Here is a 25,473-nt window from a genome sequence, read left to right as displayed (position 1 = left end):
GCTGGCACCTAGTGTGGAGAGTGGGTGGCAGCGGGACCAGCCGACCCCAGGTGGCCACCCTCTGGAGGGGCACTTCCCGCTACAAACAATGGAAGGAAGGGCCTGGCCCCCACCCTGCCCACCAGTTCCCAGTTAAGAGGCCTGTGGCCAGCTTCCATGGTTCCTCCCCTAGGCCTCAGGAACTGGAAGAGACCCAGTGAAGCCCAGCCTCTCTCCACTAATCATGTTCTCCCGGCCAAACTCCTCCAGAAGCGTTTCCTCCACTTACCTTGTAAGAACGAATGAACCGGACAAATACTGGGAAAAACACAGAAGGGGGTGTGGTCTTGGGACTCTCGCCAAAGTAGCGCACAACTGCGTTGTAGGCCTCCTGGGTGAGGGGCAGACAGAGGGTCATCCCAGCGGGGAGCTCAGCGCTCACATGTAGACAGAAGGCCCACAGAGAGCAAAGCCTAGAGCCAGGGGAGGAAAACCAGCTACCCAAGCCCTTCCCCAGTCATAACTCCAGACATCTTTAAAGTTCTCCGTTACTGTAGTTGGACATCTGCCTGAAGTGGCCCAGGGTGTTGGCTCTGGTCCCTCCCCCAGCTCTTTACTCACCTCGGCAGTCTTGGCATCACGCTGCAGCTTGTCCAGTTTGCCTTCGTTTGTGCTGAGGAAGTTCCGAAGGACACTGTGGTCATGAATACTGCATTCCCGCCGAATCAGGTCCATTCCCCGGCCCAGCTCCTTGACATCCAGCAGCACGTTCTCCAGGGACACTGTGTATCAAGAGGCCTGACTGAGGGTTCCCCAGGACAACAGCAAATCTATCTTCCCCATGGCACAGACCAACAATGATGCTCATGTAAAAAGTCCCAGGTCAAGCAGGTTGGGCTCTCTCAGGCAGTGGGAAGGAATGGGGGCTCAGAGTTCATGGCCCCAAAGAACAAGACAGCAAAGGAAGGAAAACCAGAGACAGCTGGTCTGCAAGCTGGAGCTGCCTGGGGTCTGCTGTGGTTTTTTCACGGGCAGATGGAAATAGCAGTACTGTCTGCATGGCTGCAGGGAGCTTCACAGGTTTCCTAATCACATCACATACGTGACAGAGAATTGCAATCGCTGGGCCGGTCTCAGGGAAGGCTCCCTCTGCAGCGGCCCCTGCTCATGGCTTTAGCGGAAAGCTTTGAAGTAGTAAGAAAGAAGATAACAAAAGCCAGAAATGGGCGCAGGTGTTCCTCTTGCTCAGCTTCCTGGGATTGTCCCGGGCTGGAGGCCGGGAACCCCTCACCTGCTGCAGCCTTCTCCACAAAGTGCAGCTCATGCCAGAAGTTAGCGAGCTCTGGGTACTTCTCCTTCACTGTCAGGGCAATGAAGTGCAGCAGCGTCATCTTCCGGTCAGTGGACTTCGTGTCCAGCAGCTGGAACGGAGGGGTGGCAGCGCAGAGCTAAGCACCCTGGCTCTGATAACCGGTGTTCCCAGCTTCCTGCACCCGCTGCCTGCGCCAGCTTACCAGGTCCAGGCTCTGGAGCTTGAAGCCATACACAGCACCTCGCTTGCTGCTGTTCATGTAGTTCCCTAAAGCAAGGATGATCTGTGCAGAAGATGCATGGAAGGTGGGTCACGACAAGGCCCAAGGACTTCATCCCCTGTGTAGTAGTGCCAGGACCCACCAGCACCCAGTCACCCCACTTTCCCAACCTCCAGCATCTGCTTCAGTTTCTGTGAGGACTTGACGGAGGCAGAGGCTGCAATGATGGCATTCAGTTGCTGAAAGGCAAGACAAACACTCTGATACCCGGGCTAGGAGGTTAAAGTCCAGGGGCGGGGCCAGAAGGAAGGACAGTGGGAGCCACTAACGCTAGAAGAGGATAGCGAAGAGGGAAGAGACCATACCGGTGTGAGCATCTGCAGGTTATCTTGGAAATTGCCCAGAAAGGCCATGCCAGCCATTCGCTGGGTCAGCCGTTCCACCTTGCTGAAGAGCAACATGAAGCGGTCCTCAGCGGCCAGCTCCTCCAGGGGCTGCCGTTCACGCTCATACTGCCGGAGCAGCTTCACCTCAGCCTCTGTGGGCAGGAAGCGCATCAAGCACTCCACGAAGTCTACAGGTAGTGTCTGTAAGTCAAACCTGTGTGGGAAGAACAGCACAGCACTTCAGGTCTGACATCTGCCCGGCGACCTGGCTCTCCTGTCTCTGCTCTCTGCTAACAAGTGGTACCCTGTCGATACTAATCCTACCACAGTTTCCTGAGCTGAACGTGCAGCTCCTCACTGAGCCTGACACTCAGCATAGAGTCCATGTGCTCTGCTCAGGCCAGTGGATGACTGAGAGCCCTGGAATCTAGGGAAACCAGCTGTTGTGGGGAGAACTGGGATAACAGCTGTCTGGGGACCAGGGCCAAGTTAGTGGGAGCCTCACGTGTGGATGGCCCTGCAGATCTCCTCAGCTGAGCGCCCAGCCTTGCGAAGGGTGATAGCCAGGTTCTTGGCACGATTGGCTTCCAAAAGGGTCACCTTGCTGGCAGCCTTTTGTGCTGTCTTATTCTTGGAGCAGATGAGGTCAAGGGCAGGACCCTGGGCTTTTGTCTTAAATAACTCTTCAAACTTGTCCAGGTCTAAGTCCTGGCAGAAGTGGATAAGAGGGGACAATGTTGAAGGTCCGAACAATGACAACACCCACAGACCGACCATCTGCCTCTAAGGTCCCACTCATGGTTCCTAGAGTTGATACAGTGTCAATCCTGCTCGGCCTGAAGAACGCTTTTCTAAGACAAGATACGGCTCTAAGGGCATCTTGGTCCCCAGGCCCCTGTCACCTCCAAGATCTTCTCATCATCAAGTTCACTGAACACAGTGCCATTGATCTGATTGGGCTTCAGTGCTGTCCAATTGAAGACTGGCAGCCGGAACTTGGTCTTGATAGGTTTCTTGATCCGAATGGCTGGGATTTGGAAGGAGGCCAGGTGTTAGGTTAAGGGCCGAGCAAACACTCTACCAGCATTTCCCAGAGCCCTGAGGACACTCACCTGACAGACCCACTGTCAACACCACAGAAGGAGCAGCACCAGGGAGAGGTGGGGCAGGGGGACACTTGTCTGGGAAGAAAAGATGTCATAGTGATCCATGATCCCAAGACTGCCCAAACTCTGCCTGCCTCTCCTATCCTTCAAGAGACCCAGAGAGGAAAACTATGGAAACTCTGGTCAAACTAGTCCTGGAAGTGCACTGAAAGGACAGTTTTAGCTCGTCCCTGATGGAAGTTCTCTTGCCACAGTCTAACCCTCTGCTTGGTTGCCTTCAGAGAACTTTAGAGCAGCACCGCAAAAATCCTGGAAGCAGAACCTGCTCCCCACATTCCTTCTTCTGTTCACCCAAATACTGGCCGTCCCCTAGCCCTCACTTCCTGACTTGATGTTCTCCAGCCCTTAAATGATGCTGTTTCCCAAGAAAGACTCTGCTGATTACTTAGGGTCCTGGCCTCACAAAAAACCTGCCCCTCCCAGCTTGGAAGTCCTGGTTACCTGGTAGTGGAGGAGGGGGTGGGGGCAAAGGCGGAGCTGGCGGAGGAGGCAGAGGAAGGGTCTCCTCAGCAGGGGGGGCTGGAGCCTGCAGGTCCAGATCAGAGGATGGTGTGCCTTCACTCCACTCTGTAGGGCCTACCCTGGCCAGGGCCTCACCACCACCCATGGACTCCAGGCCCCGGGCACTTGGCTCCAGGTGGCATCGGCGTTGGAAGGCCTCCTCCTTTTCCTTAATGAGCCTCCGAAGAGTGTGCACCTGGTTGCTTGTGTTCTCATATGTCTCCTAACAGGCAGACGGCAACAGTGAGGGGAGAATGGGCTGAAGGCGCTGTTTCCCTGGTTCCCCTGGGAGTCAGAGTCCCAGCCGTGCCCACCAGACTCTCAAAAAGGCTCATCTCAGTGAGGGTGCTCAAAATAGAAAAACCAGGTGAGGAACTATATGAGAATTCTGGAATTTGGTTTCTTTAAAAAACACAAATAGCTAGGCCTGTGATCCTAACACTCTGGGAGGCAGAGGCAGGTGGATCTCTGTGATTTTAAGGCCAGCCTGATCTACAAAGCGAGTCCAGGAGAGCCAAGGCTACAGAGAAACTCTGTCTTAGAAAAAACAAATAAACAACAACCCCACAAAAATATGAGAAAGCACTTTTGTTTTACTCCCAGGTGTGGGGATGTTGATCGTTTAGAGAGATTGGTTGATACAGCCATGATCAAAGAAGAAACAAATTAGATTCAGGGACTTTCGTATTTCCTCTGGCCCCTCTATCCTTGTGTCTCTCCTATCCAGGGGGGTGAAAACGGGGATAAAAGGAGTTAAAGGGAAAAAGAACCACCCTTTTCCCCAAAAGAGTAGCAAGGAGAGGCTACAAAGAACAGCAAAGCTGAAGTGCAGTAGAGCAGAGGAGGGAAGAGAAAGCTTGCTTCCACTGGTATTCTGACATGTCCTTCTCTGCTCAAGTCTGTTCTCAGTGCATAGGCCCCTCAAGGCTGAAGGAAAAGGATGCCCCTTGGAAACTCCCATTGGTCCCCAGCCAGATGGGTTCTGCTGATCTTTCCTCAGACCTTAGGTCTTTGTTGCTGCTTTTATTTCCTGGATGACTGCTCAGGTGGATGCCTCATGGATAGGTCTTGTCGTGATGAGCTCTCTACCCTCCCTGGCTCCTATCTAGTGCTTAGCGGGGATGACAAGACACAGGCTGAGCTCAGCTCAGGAGTCCCCATAACCATGTTCTTCCTTAAGAAAAAGGAGGCTATGGCATGGCTCCCTAACTAAAGTCAGAGAAAGAACACAGAGCTGGAGATATGAGAAACACTGCCCTGCAAAGACAGTGTGATAGACAGATGGGTGACTCTAACCATCCTCAGTAAAAGGAATTGAGCAGCACATGGAGAAAAGGCCAGCAAGTGGGCAGAAAGAAGATAACCTGCCCTGGACTCAGGGGACCATGAGCACAGTGCCTGCTCCTGCTCCCCTCTAGGTCTGGCCAACTCTAGCTTCAAAATTCTCTCTCAAGATAAAAAGGGAGGAAGCTGGGTGCTGGGGCACACCTTTAATCCCAGCATTTGGGAGGCAGGGGCAGGAGGATCTCTGAGTTCCAGACCAGTCTGGTCTCCAGAGTGAGTTCTAGAACAGCTACACAGAGAAACCCTGTCTCAAAAAAAAAAAAAAAAAAAAAAAAAGAGGAGGAGGAGGGGGTGCAGTGGGGGTGGCTCACCAGGTCACCCTTGTCAGAAAGCCCCCAAGGATAAGTCAGTATCTTCCCGTGACATGATTTGGGGAGAAAAGGGAAGCCCATGGCAGGGAAGCCGGGTCAGCCGAGGCCTCCCCACGGCCCCCTCCCTTCACTGGCACCTTGATGCTTTCCAGCTCCTTTTCCCGCTGTAGCAGCTGCTTCTCCAGTTCTGCCACCCGCATCATATTCTCATTCTCCAGGTCCAGAAGCTTCTCTGTAAGCTACAAAACAGGGAAGGCATGTTCAGAGCTGTACACTCAACATAACTTGAAGCCAAAACCAGGACCCAAAATGCTGTGCTGAAAAGGCAGCCTTTTTCAGGTGGCTTCCTTACATGACTCAGGGCAAGGAGCCCCAACACAGGCAAATGGCAGCACTCTATCCCAAGTTTAAGGCCAAACCCAGCCATAGAGGTCAGCACATTCCAGCAAGCAGCGGCTAGTGGCTTGGATCAGAGTGTGGTCTAGAGAGGTTCAATCTGGAAGCGGGTAGCCAGCTCAGGATTCCTGGCACCTGGCAGTGCCTGCCCAGCCATCCACAGTGGCCCTAGCAAGAAGACACTCACGTGTGACACGTGCTCCTCCAGCTCCTCCACCTTCTCCAGGGCCACATTCTTGGTTTCAGCATCCTCCAGCAAACCACCCACATCAAACACGTTGTCCAGGTATGCCTGAATCTGCACCTGCAGCTTCTCACTCTCTGTGTGCCTTGACTTCTAGGGAAAGCAGAGAGCAGCAGGTGCAGGAGTCAGCGCAGGCCTCCTGGAAAATCTCAGTATCCCAGCATGGCTTCACAACTGCCTCCTAGAGCATGCGACCAGGGTCTTCCAGCTGCCGCCCATGCCCAGCTGGTCCCGAGACAGCTGCTTCACAGGGAAGACAGCCATTGGCAGAAGAGCCCAGTCCCAGGCCAAAGAAGATAGGCAGGCTCCAGATCTCCCTAGGACTACATTCTTACTTCTTCTTAAACGAGTATTATTACATATTTAAAAACCTCTTTGTGCTGCATCTGAGTTGGTTCTCTACCTGGAAACACTTCAACTTTCCACGACCACAGGCAGCTCACCTGCAGGAATTCCTCCAGCCCCAGCTTGGTGAACTCATACTGCAGGTGGACCCGGAAGTTCATGTCCTCTACCGAGTGCACCACAATGTTGATGAACTGCATGCAGGCCACCTGGGGGAAAGAGGCAGACCTTCAAAGCACTCGTTGTGGCCCTGGCTTGAGCAGCACAAAGCTCCTGTGGGCAAGGCATGCACCTGTCCCCGCTCAGGTCCTCACCATGAAGTCAATGTTGCTGTCTTCGTTCCGGAAATACTCCATTAGCTTCTCAAATCGATGCACTTCTTTGCACACCTGGAGGCGCAAACATTCTCAAAAGATGGATCTCTACCATACAGAATCTAAATCCCCAAACTCTTGTTCCCAGGAACATGATGGCAAAGGCATGGTTCAGACCAAGTTTAGCCACAATCAGAAGGGCATGGTGGCTAACATCCTAGCTAACCTTCGGGAGGCTGAAGTAGGAGGGCTACCACAGTTTGAGGCCAGCTTGTACTATAAAGTAAACATCTGTCTTAAAAAACAAAAGCCAACCAACCAACCAAAAGATATCAAAATAAATATGTAAATAAAATAGAAATAACAAAAAAAAGTTAACCATAACTCTATCTAGGAACCATGCCATTTTTGGACACCAAAAGAAGGCCCAGAAACTGGAATTTGGCTTTAGCATAGCCTAGGATTTAGGTGCCTCTAAAAGTTAGGCCAGAAAGACAGGCAGCTGTCAAATTACAAAGGGGGGAAGGCGTTAAGCCATGGCCACAGCAGGAGGCTGGGGGCTCCACAGAGAGAGAGAGGAGGAGCCAGTGTGCAGGAAAGCCCTCTGCTGAAAAGTGTCCAGGGGTTCCTTTGAGTTTCTAAACTTTTAAGGAGGAAGAGCTGTTTCCTGAACCAAACAATGGATGCTAGGGAAGAGGCCCAGAGAGGAGGAAGGGGTGGGACCACAGCTATGGCTGGATGTTGAGGAATCCCATGTTCAAGCAAATTGGGGTTTCAGAGGTAGACCTGAAGATGGGAAATCTCCACACAGGAGTTCTCTTTCCCTTCCTGCCAGCCTTCTTCCCTGAGAGTACACTTACTTTGGAGTCCACCTGTGGGCTCACGGCAGCAGAGCCACCTGGAGAGCCATACAGTGAGGATGCACAGGCTCCACTCCAGTGATCAGGAGTAGAGCCTGTGCCTAAAAAGAAGAAAAAAAGCCTGTGCCTGTAAGGGTGTATATGAATGTGTGTGCTGTGCCCGTGGAGGCCAGCAGGGGGCACCAGATCCTCTGGGACTGGAAGTGAACACAGTTCTGAGCCCCTATTTAGATACTAGGAACTGAACCCAGGGTCTCTGGGAAGATCAGCAAGGGCCCTTAACTACTGAGCCTTCTCTCCAACCCCTGTCGGCACTTTCAACAAGATCCTTTGGTGACTCTGATCCCAAAGGATCATTAACTGGCCAAGTGGGAGATGTCCTGGTTTTGCTTTAGTTGTTGTCTCCTTCTGAAGCAGGCTGTTCAGTTAAGCACAGTTAAAGTCACTAGAGAACCCAGGAAAGTCGATCTACCCAGCTCCCGATCTTTTACACACACACACACACACACACACACACAGAGGGAGACCAACCTCTTTGAAATTGTCAAAGGCAGCAAGGATGATTTCATGACCTCCCCGCACCAAACACACAGCTGCCAGCAGTTCCAAGACTAGGGCTTTGGTCCTAAGAGATTGAAGGAGATTAACATTCAAGACCTATCCAAGCCACTACAGTTCAAGCCCTTTAGGAAGAAGACAGAAAGGGGACACTTGCTCCCTTGTTAGGCTATGAGGCTTAAGAATGAAGCCAGGACACTTCTCCTCCAGCTGAGGAGATCCTGGCTGAAGGAGCCCAAAGCATGCAAGACTTGTCAAAGACAAGACAGGCTCTTCAGACACCTGGGCATAGTGAGGAAGGATGCAACACACCTCGGATTCTTGTTGTTGAGGCTAAGTGCGATCTCATTGACAGCGTGGGGGTGGGACATGACCAAGTTGAAGCCATACTGCAAAGGAAAGGGGAGGAAGAGGCCTTGGTGGGAAAGGGGAAGCCAGCAGGTCTCCCACCAGCAAACCCACCTTCCACAGGCTGGAGCTCTGCTGCCCTGGTTTGGCAGATGAGGCAGAAGGAGCAGCATATCCATCACAAACAGCAGCCCTTACCTGGTAGTTCATGATGGCTCTGAGACAGAGGATGCAGACATGGACATCATCCTTCTGGCTCACCAGGCGGGAGTTCTTCAGGGCCCTGCGGCCAGGGAGAGTACTGTACCTGGGGGACAGGGCCAAGTGATCAGGCAGAACAAGGCTGCTATCAAAGGTCAGGCCATCAATCTGCCCCATAGAGGCAGCAGAATTGGAAAGAAGAGGACCTTGTACCAAATGCCAAGACAGACAGGGTGCAGAAGGCAGGGAAGTCAGCCATTTACCTCTTAGGGACAGGCCTTTGTCAGCAACTGCCCAGGACCCCAAAACTGTGCTAACACCAGAGACCTCTGAAATGCAGAATTGTCTTGAGGGCTCTGTAGTTCTTGAGGGAGGTGCACTCCCTCTTAGTTACCACATCTTTGGCATATTCAGTGGGGAAGGTGTATCTTTGTTCTCATCTCTTTCTCAAGCCCCCCACCCCCACCCCAGGCAGAGCAGACCTACACAGGCAAGGGGCCAGGCCTGGCTTTGTATCATCCCTCTACTACTTTAATGCTTTGTGAGAAGAGGAAATATACAGAATCTGCTCCTCTAAGACCAGAATGGTGAGCAGTGTCCATGACACAAAATCCAAGGAGAGAAGCAGAGCCATGAAAGAAACACAGGTCAGAGGAAAGGCTATGGATCTGCACAGACAACCTCTGGAGTAAAAGGAGCTCTGAGAAGTGAGCCAGTCCACCCACAGTACTGCTCGAGAAACCACACACAAATGGAGGCACAACAACTTTGTAGAGAAAAGACCTGAAAGGAAAACAGAAGAAAAAGGAGCCAGCGGGTAGCTGGGGCTGGTCTTTAAGCAGCAAATGGGAAGAGTGAGAGCTAAGAGGGAAATGGTCATGAGGGAAGGAGCTGACTTGGCCAGCACAGCGTAAGCCCTAGCCAAGGTTGGGAAGGAAAGGCTGAGAGAGCAAGGACTAGAGGAAGCGGAAAGCTGGAACAATCAGGTGGGGCAGCACAGCTGAGCGCCTCGTACTTACCCAGGACAGACCGCTGGGCAGTCAGGGAGACAAAGAGGACAGATCAGAGACAGGCGAGCAGGCAGAAGGCAAGAGAGCTGAGCCTGGAAGCAAGAGCGGAGGGAGGAGCATGAGTGCCCACCAGGTTACCAAGACCTGGGCTGGGGCTGGGAGGCAGGTGGGCAGAGAAAGCGCACACATACCGGAGCACGGACTGGCGCGCAGAGCGAGCGAGGCTGTTGGTGAAGGGGGCCGACAGGGCGTTGGGTGGTTGCAGGTCTTCGATTGACCTGCTCCAGGACCGGAGCTTGTCAAATGCACCGTCATCACCACTCTCTAGACCCTCAAAGTCAAACCTGGAGCACGAAAGGACACACATGCGCACACACAGGCACATATAGGCAAAATTCTGTGCCAAGCCTCAGCAAGCCCACCTCCCACGCTTCAGACTTCTATAGCAACAAAGAGCAAGGGCAACAAGAAGAGAAAACAGAATTAGGCATCAGAGACCTGATGCCGGTTGGAGCTACCAAGGTAACACAAGGGCAGAGAAGGTCAAGACAGCGTTGGGGGGTGGGGGGTAGGGGGGTGGATCTGAGACTTCTCAATGGTCTGAGGGCTGTGGGGCTGGCAGGCTTCCTGTGCTCCTAGACTCAAATGGGACACCTCAAGTAACCGTGACTCTACTTTAAAAATCTGTACCAAAGAGAACGGAGGGGAATGAGCCAACGGCAGTCCAACAGCCAATGGCAGTGAGAAGACTCAGGGCACCCTAGGTCACTGAGAGCTGGATGTGTCTGAAGAAAAAAAAAATGAGGTCCCCAAAAAGCCAAAGGTGGTCCTTTGGGCTCAGCAACTACACCACTGTCCCGCCCGGCCTGGCTTCTGTGGTCTGGCTAGTTTAGCTGCTCAGTGATGAGGAGTGAGTCAAGGGCCTTCTGCTGGGCTCATTTGCTAATAGGAGGTGTCCCAGTGAGCCTGAGGTGTCCCTCAGGCCTAGTCCTCTTTATAGCTTTTCTATGACTGGCAGAGAGGACAGCACTCAGGGACTCTCTTGCATTCGCCACAGGAGTGCACACCCCAAGAAGCAGTCCGCCAGGCCCTCCTCTCCTGTGTCCCTCTAGCCTCTAAGAACTTGGGCACATCTCCCCAAGGCTTTTCCCCACAGGACATCTTGCCCAGTGTGACTGCCCACGGTCAAAGGCTGGGACTTTCTGGAACGAGGAACACCCACACGGGTGCCAGCAGGGCAATCCAGCCAACTTCAGAGGAAAGATCCCGACAGGGACACAGCTTTCTGGGGACTTCCGCCCGCCCACCACGGCATTCCTGGGCACTGGACGCACCATCTACAAATGCATGCCTTCACATTAACTATGTGCTCTCACCCCTGTCCTCTCAAGACTTCCGGAAACATTCTCTCTTGTTCCCTGGGCTCTATACTTTCAAAGGCACTTCCCTGGACACCAAGGCATTAAATGTCCAATGTAGTCTTGGTTTGAAGCAATAGGATTTGTTTTTTCAAGAAAGATAGACATATTTGGGGAAATGATCTACATCTTTTTACTATAAAAGTTCTGAACTAAAAATTCACTTAAGCAGTTTTTTTTTCCGTTTCTTTTTTTAAAAAAAGATTATTTAAAGGGACAGGAGGATCGTAAAGCATGACTTCCACAGACAAGGATAGAGAGCGGCCTACTCCAGGTTTAAACAGAGTGAGCTGGGAAGGCTGAAACGGGGAAGCCGAACCTTGGAGAGTTCTTTGTATGTGTCCTTGAGGAAACTGCTGAAGACCATAGTACAGCAGAAAAGCAAAAGTGCAGGCTAGGTCCAAGGCTCAAGCCTGGGGAGTCTCCAGTGTTCAGGAACTTTCAGTGCTCAGGAACCATGGCAAGTTGAGAGCAAAATTGGGACCTGTGCTCCCTGGGCTGACTTGTCTAGGGCGTAAGCCTGCACATGTGGTAACTGCATTAACTATCACAGTCAGCCTCCTTTCTAGATGTCAGACTACAGGCGGGCATGTCACCTGGGTAATCAATTAACAACAGAGCAGCCACCACAGAGGAGGCCTGGTACATTCTAAATGCTGTGACACACAGCTTCCCACCTAATCCTCTCAGTCGGGAGGACAACAGTGTTTGAGGTTCCACAGATAGTGCACAACACAGCTAAGCCCCAAACCAACTTTGTTTAACTCAAAGCTCTCATTTACTGCACCTCGCCATGCTGTCTCTCCTGTGCTAACCCACGGCTAACTGCCTCCATGTGAAAAGGACATCTGGAAAATGCTTCCAAATGCTTTCTCTATGTGCTCAAGTCAAAGGTCATGCTCATTGCACTTCTCAACAACAGGCCTATCCTAATGCTCACATCTCAGGGCCCAAGGTGCCCCATGAAGACTTAGTTTTGTAGAGATTATTAAACCCTACCAAGGCGTCTCCCTAAGAAGCCAGGATATTTCCTTGGTCAGCCTGTAGTTTGGCACTGAGATTGCAAGTTCCCTTTCCATATTGTTCTCTTCCTTCTCCCTCAAAGCACGCCTTCCACTCCAGCCAACTAGCCAATCCTTGCCAGTTCCTGAGGTTTCCTTGTCCTGCCTGCTCACTCCTACAGCAAACCTGAGCTACTTCCTCCTGCCTTGAGATACCCATTCCCATCTTCTCTGCTGGAATCTCACTCTGCCTTTTCCCTTCCCATTCCCTGTTTCCTCCCATACTCCAGACTGAACCCTCAGCCTCAGCACACGGCAGGCAATGCTCTGCTGCTCCACGTTCCCAGCCCTCGCTCTTCCTCTGAATAGCCTGGGGCTGTGTGCTCCCCAACCTCGGCCCTGGTACTTACATGACAGAACACTGGGCAAACGACAGGTAGTCCACCAGCACATCCAGGCCTTTGTTGTCATCGTTGAGAAATTCCCTCACCCACCTGCAGATACAGGAAACACAGAGGATGGAGTCTGTACACTGCTTTGCTCAGGTGGAGGGCACGGACCCAGCAACCTAGCCCTCTGCAAACATGCTCTCCTGTATCCTCCTGGAACCCACTTTCAGGATGCAAAAATCCTGAAAACCAAAGTCTTCAATGGATCCGTTGGTGATCACGCCTGGATGTCCCACAGGCAGGGGTGCCAGGGATGGCAACATCACTCACTCTACCACAAATGAACTGCAGCCAGACAAGATTGCAGCCAGTCTCTTCTCTCCGGCCAGGCTATAACCTGATTATGTCCTAAGTCCCTTTGCTCTGCTAAGATGCAAGGTACGAAGCCCTTTCCCACTGTGTGTTCCAAGAACTGGGAGGCATCCAGAGCACTCACCACTCACAGAGCTGTGCCTGAGAAAGTCTGCAAGCCCATAAATCAGTCAGAGAGAGCATTACTGGGCCAAAGGGTTCTCTACTGAGTTCAGTCTTGAGAAGCAATGGGCAAAGATGGTTGTGAGAGTTCTGTGTTCAACTGGAGTGAGTCTAGTAGAACTAGAAAAGACTGGGGAACAGTTGGGCGTCCTGACTCGCACAGCCTTAGGAGAATGTGGGAAGGCAAGCAGGTGGGCCGACAGAAGGACAATGACCTAGGGCATTTTTGCTTTCCTTTTGGACTATGCTAACTCTGGAACAAAAGTGAAGAGCAAATCCCCTCAGAATTGGTGGGAGGGGGCTGAGGGCTGTTGTATGACAGGCTCCTTTCACTGCAGGGACAAACCACTCAGGATAAAACCCCTGTTCTCCTGAGAACTCTATTCACACTGGAATGTCCACGGGGCTGCAAGAACCAGGTGTGACCAGACCGCCCTGTGGGGCCGTGCTCTCTCCACGCTGGAACACCAGCTCCATTTTGGCCAGCCACACCCGGAGCTGAGAGAGGCTGGAGCTGGAGTGCCGGCTTGGCTGACTTGGCAGCAAGCTCCAGCTGAAGCGGACACTGGAGCTGCCTGAAGTTAGCTTCCTCTCTGGGGGCCGACAGGCCTCCCATTTCCTGTCTGTCTGCTCTCCAGCTCCCCACCCCCTTCTCATTTCCTGTCTGAGTCTACACTGCTATTTTCGGGATCCTGACACTTTGAGGAGAGGTTAAAGGCCACTTTGATGAGGCAGAAAACCCAATACAAACCAGAAGAGCTAGAGGGCTCTGGAATCCTACTTTCAGGCAGCCTCGCCCCAGAGTCCCCATCATTACTGGCAGACTCACTCCTACAGGACCCGTCTATCAGGCTGAAACCAAAGCAGGACCTTCTTCTCACTTTGTCCTGGCCTCCTTCCCCCAGGATCCCGGACTAGCCTGACAAACTTCCTGAAGAGAAGGATCCTATCTTCCTCACGGAACTACCAGAGAAGCCTCAGATGAGATGACAAGGGCTTACTTAGCTGGTCCCTGGGAGCCAGGGGCTGGGTCTGGACCTCCAACTTGTGAGCCAGTGCCAACAAGCCCCAGAGCCTGGGAATGATGCTAATCACAGGGGACTGTTACTCTGTGGTCCTCTCCTAAGGAAAGCAGACGCTCATCCTCACACCAAATTACAGCAGGACTTGGAGAAGACAGCAAGGCCTGGGAGAGGCCCCACGGAGAGTTGCAGGTACTGGTTGGTGCTCAGGACTACCACAGTGTCACTCTTAAGCACACACATGCCCACGTGCTTTGGCTACCACAGCACAGCTCCCAACACCAGGAACTGTCCCTTTCCTGTCCTCTCCCATGCTGCTTCCCTTTGGACTGCTGTTGCAGCTGGCTACCTACAGATATCCTCTCCCCTAAAGAGCTCCGGGCACATCAGGACGGGGGTAGACAAGCAGGCTGCTGTCTTGACAGAAGAGGAAAAGCTGATGATGTCACTTGGCTCTTTCCACCTTATTCTCAGGAAGCTCAGGGACTTAGGCTGGCGGCTGCCCAGAAACCCCACATTCAAGCCCCCCACTTCCCCCTTTACGGCGCCCTCGCTGAGGTGCCCCTACTGGAGTGCCGAAGTGCTACTCATTGTCCTTCCTGCACAGGTATACACAGACCCTCTGCGTCGCTCTCTTCAATTGTCTTTCTCACTCTTACTGGAACATCCTCACAGGACAGAGGCACTGTGCTCTCCCTGAACCTCCCTGCATCAGCCCTGAGCTTCCCCTCGCAGTCTGAGAGGCTCACACAGATCCTGGGAGGCCTCTCAATGCACTGACAGCCAGAGGCTCTGTGAGGACAAGAGCCACCCAGTGCCTCATCCCCTCTATCTTGCATCTTTCTTTGGTGCTTTAGGAAGCCTCTTCTGCTGCTGTACCAGGATTATTTTCCCTCAGACAAGTAACTAACCTGTTCACCAAAGTGTCTAGCTAGTCACCAACCAGGAACGATTCATCTATTCAATGTAACAAGTCCTCACGTCCCAGCCTTTGCTGGCCTCTCTTGGCCCAGCACCAGACCACAGGCAGACTCTGGTCTCAGCTGCTATGGGAATGTCTTCTACTCAAAGCCACAGAACCCCAAGAGAGGCCACAAGCTTGCCAGAAGTAACTGGTCAGCATCTGGCAGAGCGGAAGGGCAGAGAAGCCAGAAATGGCACATGTAAAGCTCTGTAGAGGCAGATGCTATTCAAGGGACAACCTCCCTTCATGGCAAGAAAGACAAACTGATGAAGGGCATCGAAATCTGTGTGGTAGGCAAGGCCTGGTACCAGGGAGAGCAGCTGATGCAGACCTGACTTACCCAATGTGATTGGTGCGAAGTGAGATCTCCAGCTCCCTCAGGACCTTAGTAGACTCTTGTACTCTTCTCCTGAACTTCTGTAAACATGGAATCTTTTGTCACTTGATAGACACTCTCTGGCAACCATCTTTCTTTTCTTTTTCTGTTTTCATTATTTCTTTTCTTTTTCTTTTTTTTTTTTTTCTTTTTGAGCCAGGATTTCTCTGTGTAGCCCTGGCTGTCCTAGAACTCACTCTGTAGACCAGGCTGGCCTCAAACTCAAGAGATCCCCTTGATTGCCTCTCAAGTGCAGGGATTGAAGGTGTGTATCACACACCCATTTTTCTTTCTTTTTTAAAAAAAGACTTGATTTATATTTTTGAGTGTGAATGTTCTGCCCGTGTGTATGTCGACGTCGATATCTATGCCCGCATGCAGGCACTGCCCACAGCGGCCAGAAGAGACGGCTGCACTCCCTGGACCTGGAGTTGATCTGGGAAGACAGTAAGTTCTCTTCACTGCTGAGTCACTTCTCTAACCTCCCTTCTTCCATCAGCTTTGTCTGGCTGTCTATTTCTTGGGGAAGAGGGTATGTAGCCCAGGTTGGCCTGGAATTCACAGTCTTCTTGCCTCAGTCTTCTAAGCACTGGGGATCACAGGCACAGACTACCATACCCAGACATCCAATTTTATATTACAAAGAAAAGAGGCAGAAAGAAAGCACAGGGAGTACACATACAATTGCAGACCTTCCCTCCAGCACTGGATAGTCACTTTAGGCCTCAAAGGCCAGATAGTCAATTCCTATTACTCAAAAATCAACGTCAGAATACTTAGCCAAAAGGTCTGTGCCCAAACCCACAGGCCTATGAAGGGCAACAAGACAGGGCCTTTCCATCTTATACTTCACCTTCCGTGTGACATTGGGGTCCAAGAAACTCTGGAGTTTCTGGATATAGGTGTGAGGAGGATTCTTCACCTGAAATCGTTCCTGTAAGGAAAGAAAGTACACATGAACACACACGGGAGCACACAGTCTGTGGAGGGTGCTAAGGAAGAATGCCTACAGTGTGCAGTCTGAGGGAAGCCGGCCTCCAGTTGCCACCTGTCCCTTAGAGTTATCCAAACCCCAGCTCCCTTCTTTGACCCATCCTAGGCACTTCCCACCTGTGGCTGTGATCTCCTCCAGCTAGTGCTCCCTAATGCCTAAGGTGCTTTTCTCTGTCAGAAGTGGTTCAGAGCCACTTGAAGAGACTACAGAGCTATGACTAGTACCTAAGGTGGCTATGTGATTGGCTGACTGACAGATAGTTAGGAGAGCTTTGCCCCAAAGAACCTAGTTTTTGTAATTCTAACCTCTGCAGCAGGGGCTCAGCTGAGTTCAATGTGTTACTTACACTCAGGGCAAGTACACTGTCTGCTCTTTGCCCGGGAACTGGACCCTGGCAACCAAACACTGAAGGCTGCTCTCAATACCCTTCCACACAGAGCACAGGTCTATGCCTGCTCTACTCAGGCCGACCCAAGAGGAAACTCAGCAAACCCCTCAGCATTCCGGTCCTCTAAAGGCCTCCACAAAGAAGCTATGTGAAGAGCTCAGGAGAAGAGATGTGTAAAGAGGTCCAGGAGAATGACATGTTAGGAAATAGGACCTAACAACAACAACAACAACAAAAAGACTCCGAGAAAAACTGAAATTATGTGACCCAAAAGAGACAGAATTTATCAAGTAAAGAACTTCAGCACCAAAGGGCTGCTGTTTTCCAAAGCCAACACTTAACACAGAGTCTACGGAAATAAGCCTTTTCTGGTGAAAGCTTGACCTCAGAATCATAATGCAGGCTCAGAGAAAGCACAGGACATGGAAGAAGAAAACAGCCAAGAAAGACCTGGCACCTGTTTGTCTTGGCCCAATCTGGCTGTGGGTTCTTTGAATGAAAGCACCTTACTCGGAGCTTTTGGTCAGATTAAATGAGACATTTCAGTATGTGTGGTTTTGCTCAGAGCCTGGAAAGAAAGAACAGATTCGCTCATGACAAAGCTTGGCGACTGAGTGCTATGTAAACACAATGCCCTCACACTGTGCCAGGTCCTTCCAGGTCCACCAAAACCACGCTAAGCTCTGCATCCAAAGACTTGCCACCTGTGACCTCCAAGCACATGCTGAGGAAAGAGTCAGGCAGTGAGTGTTGTAAAGTCTGGGTTCTCAGCAAAGAAACACTTTCTCCTTTTGCTCAGCTCTGAACACCATCAAGCAAAGACAGCTGCAGTCCTTGACTACACTGATATCTGACAGCAGGAGCCAACGGGACAAGGGCATCCCCCTTCTAGAAGTCTGTGGCTGACAGGAGAAGCACCCCGCTATTTGCCATGTGTGGGCCAGAGTAAGAGGGCCCTTCAGCAGGCAGGCCCAGCCACAGTCCTGACAAACTCTTCTGGGACAACTGCCCACCTTGTCCACAGCCGGCCCTGCCCAAGCCCTCACGACATCGCTGTCCACTGGGCAGCCCCTCATGGGGACTCAGGCTACCAGCCGTCTTGGCCAGGCAGTCCCTAGAAACCAAGTCAGGCCACCCTCTGCTAAGTCAAGGCTGGCTCCTGCCAGCATAGCATTATACCTCTGGCCTTACTGTGTCATCCGGCAGACAAGGACTGCCAGCTCCCTGATCTTGCCGACATCATACCTGATCACATATCAGATCCCACTTCTTCTCATTGTCATATTGTCGCAGGAGCCGGGCCTTGTCAGGAGGCAGGTTCATAGAGCTCTGAGGAGAGAATTGAGTGGACAAGCTGAGTGCCTCCACCATACCCACACCTGGAGGGCAGGAAGGTGGAAGCTGTCCTCTTTCGCTTCCTGCTGTTGCTAAGGCATCGTGGACAGGAGGGGACACTCTTCCTGCCTCCCCACCAGGATAGTCAAGTTTGGCTGAACAATATTTTCCAAACTAACAGTCATGGAATCAATCTAGTGGATCAAAATGAGCATTCTATGAAATGTGAAGCAATGGCTGTGAGGTGGCTCTATATAAGTGAGGTGCCTGCCACCAAGTCTGTCTTGAGTTTACCCCCAGAGCAGAGCCATGTGGTGGATGTCAAGAACCAATTCATATAGCCTGTGCCCTGACCTCTGGGGACATCATGGCATACCTTTCCGCACACCTACACAAAAGTACACACAAAATACAAATGCAAGTAAGGGTTAAGTAGAAAGACACCAAGATTCACTGCAACTAGAAGCATAAAAGTGTTATGAAGCCTTCTTTAACATTCCACATATCTCATACATACATAAGTCATGCTTTTAAAGGTATTACATGTGCCAGGCAGTGGTGGCACATACCTTTAACCCCAGCACTCGGGAGGCAGAGTTAGGCAGATCTCTGAGTTCAAGGCCAGCCTCCTTTATATAGTTCCAGGACAGCCAAGGGCTACATAGAGAAATCCTGTCTTAAAAAACAAACAAACAAAAAGGTACTACATATAATGTGAGACAAGTCAAACTGGGAAAGGACACACTATAAAAGACAATTTTTAAAAAAGATTTTTTTATTATTTTTAAAGCATGTGTGTGTGTGTGTGCGCATGTGTGAGTGCAGACACCCTCAGAGTCCAGAAGAGGGTGTCAGATCCTCTGGAGCTGCAGCTATAGGCGGCTCTGAGCTGCCTGAGGTGGGTACTTGGGTTGTCTGCAAGAGCAGCACCCACTCTGAACCCCTGAACCATCAATCTCTCCAGCACCAAAAGGAACTTCTTAGCATAAGACAGACTAAGACTTCGAAAGCCACTCTCAATTAGCTTTTCTGCTATAACCTGAGAACCAAGTATCTTGAATCAGATTCAAGTGAATATGGTCATTCATATAAAGAGAACCACTCACACACTTTTAGAAAAATATTTACGAAACTTCAGAATGATAAAAGGCAGCAGCAATTTACTTGCTACTAATTACAAATTACTACCCTCCCAATTAACCAACACACAGCACTCCCCAGACCCCGAGGCACCCTAATATACAATACTGAAAGCTAGATCATGAATAATTTTCCTTTGCTGATTACTATGTACTAAATGACTAGGCAGTGCAGTACAAGGAAGGCCTAAAGCCTGCCTGCACAAGGTATAAAGCAAACCTCTCTCCTGTGTCTCCTGCAGCCTTGCCTGGCCCCCTCTCTCCAGTCAGATGTCCCCAAAAGCCATGACCGCCTCTGTCACAGGTCACGGGTGCCTCTAATAGTAGTCTGACACTTGGATCAGATCATAGTACCTGCACACCCCACTTCTGACTCAAACAGGATGCCCCCTCTGAGGTGGCACTGCTGTCTGAGCCACCTGACCTCCCCATGTGGACCCCATGCTTCCAGAGCCCTGGAGGACAGTGCTTTCACCTCCACCAGCCACCCTAAGCCTGGCTCTCACCCCCCTGTCCACCTCTTGGCTCCTCATCTTTCTATGAATGAATTCAGGATCTCCAAGGAAGAAAGAGTCCTGGGGACAGGTGTTCTATTTAAGGAACCAACAGGAAACCCTTAAATATTATTCACTTCTGTCACATAATCTATTTATCATGCACATATCTCACACATACTATTATGTCACCTGTATATTCATCGTACCCTGAGGACTCAATCTACATTCATTCTCCTCCTCTCAACACACTTCATGGACATAAGCTGATGGTGACTTGATGGGTATTGGGCCCTGGGAACTGTGGGATCATGTCCTAGCTGAAAACAGAATCATTACAATTCAAAAACAGGAAGCAGGTTGAAGACTCCAGTCAGCATTTACAAAATGGAAGAACTTAGGACCAGAGAGCCAAAACAGACTAGAGGAGGGAAGGACAGACCCCCTCGTCACAGCTTTCCCATGGCTTCTGCCTGCTGCCTGGGAATCAGTGTGAACTACACGGAGGGGCTGCATCTTCCCGCAGCTGATACTACAGCTATGAGAGGAGGGGCAAACACGACTGGCACTGCTTTGCTGATGGCCAGCATGTCTGTGTGGACAGAAGAACAGAAGCAGCCACGAAGCTCAAAGCTGCCTCAGCCAGGAGTCTCCAAGACCAGTCCTGGCTCTACCATCTGGGCACAGCATTGTCCTCTAATGAGACTGCCACCAAGTCTGAGCCAGGAAAGAAATTTCCTATTTTGTTTCCTGTGGAAGAAAAATGCCGGTTGCTCTGGCCTTTTTTTTTTTTTTTTTGGGGGGGGGGGGTCATCAAGACAGGGTTTCTCGGCATAGCCCTGGTTATCATGGAACTCACTCTGCAGACCAGGCTGGCCTCAAACTCACATCCATTGCCTCTAGGATTAAAGGTGTGCTACCACCCAACTTCTTTCTTTTTTAAACTTAGCATAAGCTAGAGTCATTTGAAAAGAACCTCTTTTGAGAAGATGTCCCCACTCAGACTGCACTGTGTGCAAACCTTAGGGCGTTTTTCTTAGTGAGTGATGTAGGTGCGTCTATTCCGTCACTGAGGTTAGGTACCAAGTCTGAGCACAGTACATGGAGCAAGCCCATAAGAAGCATCTTTCTGGCCTCTGTACCAGTTCCTACCTCCATGTTCCTGCCCTGACTTCCTTTGATGACATAGTATGATGGGAAGTGGAAGGAAGGAAGTGACCTCTTTTCCCCTCAAGTTGTGTTTTGGTCATGGTGTTTCACCACAGCAATAGAAACCTTAGGTGCTGGTAGAGAGCAGGAATAGTCTGCTGCTGTTGTGGCAGACATCACAGCCCACCTATACCAACTTCCTCTTTTGGCCAACCACAGTGGGCTGCTTTGGCTTCTCATCTCCCTGACAGGTGTGCCATCGAGCAAATGCTTGACCCTCTCCAGGCTTCAGGACTGGGCAAAGTCAGGCCCCTCCTCTGGGACTCCTACCTTAAAAACATGGACCCAGTCAGAAATTAAATCCTTAGAGAAGATTTCCCTGCAATGTGGGCACAGGTATCAAAAGCATGAAGCAGCCCTGGCCACAGGTCCATGTCCTGCCTGGAGCTTTGGTGGCTCTTCCTGGACAGTAGCCCCCGTTCTATCAGGGCTGAAAGTATAACGAGAAGGAGATGGAGAAGGAAAACCACCGGCCTCTAGCTCTCTCACCAAGCTAAGCACTGACCACGGCGGGAGCCACCACCTAAGGCGGAGGGCCAGACAGTTCTCTTCCTGCCAGACAAGAGCATGAAGGCTCTTTCTACCTGATAAAGTGTATAAATCTGGTAGGGTCCAGGGTCCAATATCCAGAGGAAGCCAAGGTCCTGGCTTCCAGACACAGCCAGGGAATAATGCTGACAGGTAAACTAGACTCAGGCAGAACCTTGTTCCCCACCATTTTCTGACTGCGGTTCCTGGGCTCTCAGAGGCAGGAGCTAAATTCTTGCTAAGTCCCTGAGGGCACTGGTTGTGGGGCCCAAGGGTCTAGCCCCACAGGGTGCTTCTGAGCCATCAAGCCTCACTGAGCCCATCAAGCTACTCTCACCACCTCCCAAGGTTTTCTGAGCCTCAGGTATGAATGCTTCAAACCAGCACAGGCATGGAATATATGGTGGGCACGGGCAAGGTCTACTTTCCTTCTAGAAAGCCTGTATGGTATTTGGTGTCCACACACCTGCCCTCTTACTTCTGGGTTGTCTGTTCCTATTTGTCCTTCAGCATCATCTTCTCAACACTGAAACTACAGTGTAACCCTTTGAAGCCCCTTTTAAATTTCTCTCTGATTTCCTGCAAGACTAGGAACAATTTCAACATCACCATCTTTGGGGGAGAGGGACACCCCACCCAGGGAGGGAGGAAGAGAAATAAACCACAGCCAAAAAGTCACACTAGGAGACAGGAGAAGGGGAAGCTGAAAGCAACTCTGGACACTGATCTCCAAGTCAGAGGTAACCAGCAAAACGCCTCCTAACAAAGGAAGACACTGAGAGGTGTGGGTCTGATGCTTCTCCAACAAGGCTGCTCAGGCTTGCTTCCCACTTGGAGCCTGTGTACGTAAAGGCTCCATGCAGGTCGACTTACTTCCCCAACCTGATGGCTGTCCACCCCAGAAAAGCGGGGGAGGAGGAACGGGTTCTGCTCTCGGAGTTTTTGTGTTTGTTTTCCAGAGCTGAGGACTGAATCCAGGGCCTCAAGCGCTCTAGCACTGAACTAAATCCCTAACCCTGGGTCCTGCTCTTGGAGGTTCCATTTCCGTCTGCCTTGTACCCCCAAGTCCATTTAGCCCTTTCCCTGTTTATTTACCACTGCCAGGAAAGGGAAGTGCCAGATGTTTGATGCCTCCTTGAAGGCTGCATGTCCACTCTGGGACTCACCCCTATTCTGCCAGTCTACTTGGGCCAGGCCTGGGGAAAACCCAACTCACGGAAATAGGAAGTACCCAAAATTCCCTGCTCTGTTGCTTCTCCTGGTCCCAGCTGATCATGACAAATCTAGGAACAGACACAAAAATGGTGTACGTCGCAGAGACCGGCTAGAAACATTGGAGACATCCTCGGGAAAAGGACTGTGAGACTTTAGAGACAGCTACAAACGGCATTTACTTTCAGCAAAGACGAGTTAGTGATCTCTTAGTGTTTTCTCTTGCAGAACCACATCCTAGCAGGTTTTCTAAGCTGGACCTGTCTCCAAGTATGGAAGCTCCAGGCCTTGTGCTTGGGCTGTGGGATGGAGACTCCTGGATAGCTGAGTCTCCCCTACCGGGGACATGCAGTGCTCTCCGGGGTACCATGTGCCTCTCAACATGCTGCTGTACTCTAGATGCAGCTGCCACCAAGGCCTCCCTGGCATCTGATGAAGCAAAAGCTTGGGAGTTGAGGAGGCTGCTCTAGGTGGAGAGTTAGTGCCCTTCCCAGCCTATAGTCACCAACCACCAAGTCTGCCCCAAGTCTGCACCAAACCAGTGACAAAGCTGATAACACAAGGCACAACGTCCATGAGCAGGCCTCGGGAGGAGAGTGTTTGGGACAGGCCAGCCATCCTCATGTTTCCACTGGTAGGCAGTGGACACAGCTGTGGCCAGCTGGGCAATGCTACCAAAGCTTGAGTGCTCAAGAGGCAGGAGGCACCGGCCCCTCCCTACCTTGGCCCCTTGGCGGCCACAGCCAGCCCTGTTGCAGTAGCAGCTCCCAGACAATGAGAGCTATTTTCAGCCAGTGCTTTAACACAAGCCAGCTGGCCAGTGTGCTGGGCAGGAGTCCTCCTCCACCCAGCCCGCCCAGACAGCGGGGCTGCCTGGCCAGCCCCACCCGACCCATGCTGCTGCCACCTCTGCATCACTGTTTACCTCACTGTTTCAGCACAGCCCCTCCCAACACCCCGGAAACTACAATCCTGTCAGAAGGAAACAAACAAATCAGAGCTCAATCAAAGGTCCAGGGGCTAACATTAGAAAACACAGACCTGGCAAACACAGCAGCCCCTTCAAACACCCACACTTTTCCCCAAGCCCATGACTGGCTGGGGCAGTGCAGAGGTGGAGAGGAAACTCATGGACAGGCAGACTTGAGTGCGGCTCTAAGTGACCCAGCATCCAGTTGTTGACTGCCAAGCCTGGGAAACAAAGCTCAGTATTGCTCCTCTTGCCCACTTCCTCTATCCTTTCCAGAGCAGGATTCAGGGGATGTCTCGGAGTCGGGGACAAAAGATTCCGGACAAGAGCTGTCCCACTCCAGAAAGAGAGTCACAGGAAAGGCCAACAGCAGGCACTCAGCACAGCTAGCTACCTCCCTGACTGAAGTGATGAGCAGGGCAAACAATCCAGCCAGCCCCCTGCCCGGCTGCCTGTGTTCTAAAACAGGAAGCAGGGGGGGCAACAGCCACCTCCGAGGACCCTGAGACTCCAGTCCTTTTCTGCCAAACTCCGTAAGTTAACAGTACAGCGACCCAGCCCCCACCCCATTCCTTCACTCCCGGGAAAAAGGACCTTCCACCCAGGAGGACAGAGTGTACAGCTCTCCTCTAGTCTTCTCGGGCGCCGAGCTCTATTAGACATAGCTGCTGGGGCTCCTGGCGGCATCAGGAAAGTAGGTGTGCTTTTCTTTGACTTAAGTGTGTACAGTGGCTTCAGTGTGCCTTTCTTGATTTGCTTTAATTGAAGCCGTCATTTTGGGAACAAGCTGCCAGCACAGAACTATGTCTGGAGAACGTGCTCCTGTGGTCACTGATGACTCTATAACCAGAAATGACTTGCTACTCAGTCATGGGCCAAGTCCCTAAGCAGCCTGGAGGAAAAAGAAATGGATTCACCAGCTGTCCCCAGCTGAGCTCTGCAATTCACACCAGGCAAATCAGATGAAGGAAAGGTCTAGAAGGCCAGCACCACTAAATGAAAAGACTTTTCCCAACAATTATACCCCTGAGGCCTCTTCATCACCTTGGAGAATTCCTCTATTGGATGCTGAGGGCAAAGGGAAGTGACGGTGTCAGGAAACTCCAGGCGCTCCCCTCTGCCATACCACTGCTCTTAAACCTAAATCTCAGGGAACTTCTACTGGTGGCCTGGTCCCAGCTCCTGGGTAGGAACACCCTTCTGCCTACCAGTTAAGGAGTACCCGATTTCAGATAAAATTGCTGATGTCATGTTCCAACTGAGCCATTGGCCCTGGCTAAGAAACCACCACCACAGCAACTTGATCCACCCACCGCCTCCCCAGGTCCTCCTCGTGGTTAGCTAGACCCACACGCTCCCCAGTTACAGAGCACGGAAACTATTCCGATGGGGGTGACAGGTTTTCCAAAGCCAAGGAGTCTTGGGCACAGCTTGTTGCTCTCCATTAGCTCACCAGGGTCCTCCCGCTCTCCGGGACTTAGGCATCAGATCCCTCTCTCCTCACAGCACAGCCGCTCCCTCACTGAGTTGCAGTAAGTCCCCGTTGCATGGCCTTTACCTATACCTTCCTCTCCCGTCAGCACACAGCGGCCTTTACTGTTCACTTTAGCCTCAGGGCAACTGACCTTCTAGCTGGCATCACTGCTTCTAACACCTCCTTTCCTCTTCCCTGGGGAAAAGAAATGGGGCTTTCAAATCCCGAGCATGCAAGATAAATCGTGTTCTCTTGATTCAGAAGTATTCTGGCTCCTGGTCATTTATAAAACAGAAGTCCTTGGCTCCTCACATCTTCCCCAGACAGATCTCGGGAGCTAAGCTGTCCAGGCTGGCCTCAGCATCTCTGAACAGCTTACCCTTTGGGTTCTTGTGGAACGAGGCCTCTTGCTAATTCTTGGCCCCAGGATTTGCTGTGACCAACACTTCCTTGGTCTTCTAAATCCCTCCTATCCATTATTACCTGTCTCAAAAATTCAGCAGCTGTCACAAATCACAATCCTAAAAAATT

At 51.4% G+C, this 25,473-nt stretch overlaps 1 protein-coding gene across 1 annotated transcript in view; it reads right to left on the bottom strand.

Moving 5' to 3' along the window:
* Positions 1-25,473, bottom strand: part of Fmnl3 (formin like 3) — a 52,276-nt gene that overhangs the window by 2,357 nt on the left and 24,446 nt on the right. Inside the window, 22 exon segments of the mRNA XM_060388633.1 lie at positions 269-370; positions 601-761; positions 1,271-1,400; positions 1,494-1,574; positions 1,682-1,750; positions 1,877-2,111; positions 2,403-2,605; positions 2,800-2,924; positions 3,010-3,078; positions 3,505-3,787; positions 5,357-5,458; positions 5,803-5,952; positions 6,303-6,413; positions 6,519-6,593; positions 7,910-8,003; positions 8,249-8,325; positions 8,483-8,591; positions 9,687-9,839; positions 12,325-12,408; positions 15,164-15,240; positions 16,053-16,133; positions 17,827-17,910. Of these exon segments, the coding sequence (XP_060244616.1) occupies positions 269-370; positions 601-761; positions 1,271-1,400; positions 1,494-1,574; positions 1,682-1,750; positions 1,877-2,111; positions 2,403-2,605; positions 2,800-2,924; positions 3,010-3,078; positions 3,505-3,787; positions 5,357-5,458; positions 5,803-5,952; positions 6,303-6,413; positions 6,519-6,593; positions 7,910-8,003; positions 8,249-8,325; positions 8,483-8,591; positions 9,687-9,839; positions 12,325-12,408; positions 15,164-15,240; positions 16,053-16,133; positions 17,827-17,910 (2,655 nt within the window).

Source organism: Meriones unguiculatus, chromosome 8 (genome assembly GCF_030254825.1).
Source record: "Meriones unguiculatus strain TT.TT164.6M chromosome 8, Bangor_MerUng_6.1, whole genome shotgun sequence".
Classification (NCBI taxonomy): domain Eukaryota; kingdom Metazoa; phylum Chordata; class Mammalia; order Rodentia; family Muridae; genus Meriones; species Meriones unguiculatus.
This window is presented reverse-complemented; position numbering and strand designations above follow the sequence as displayed.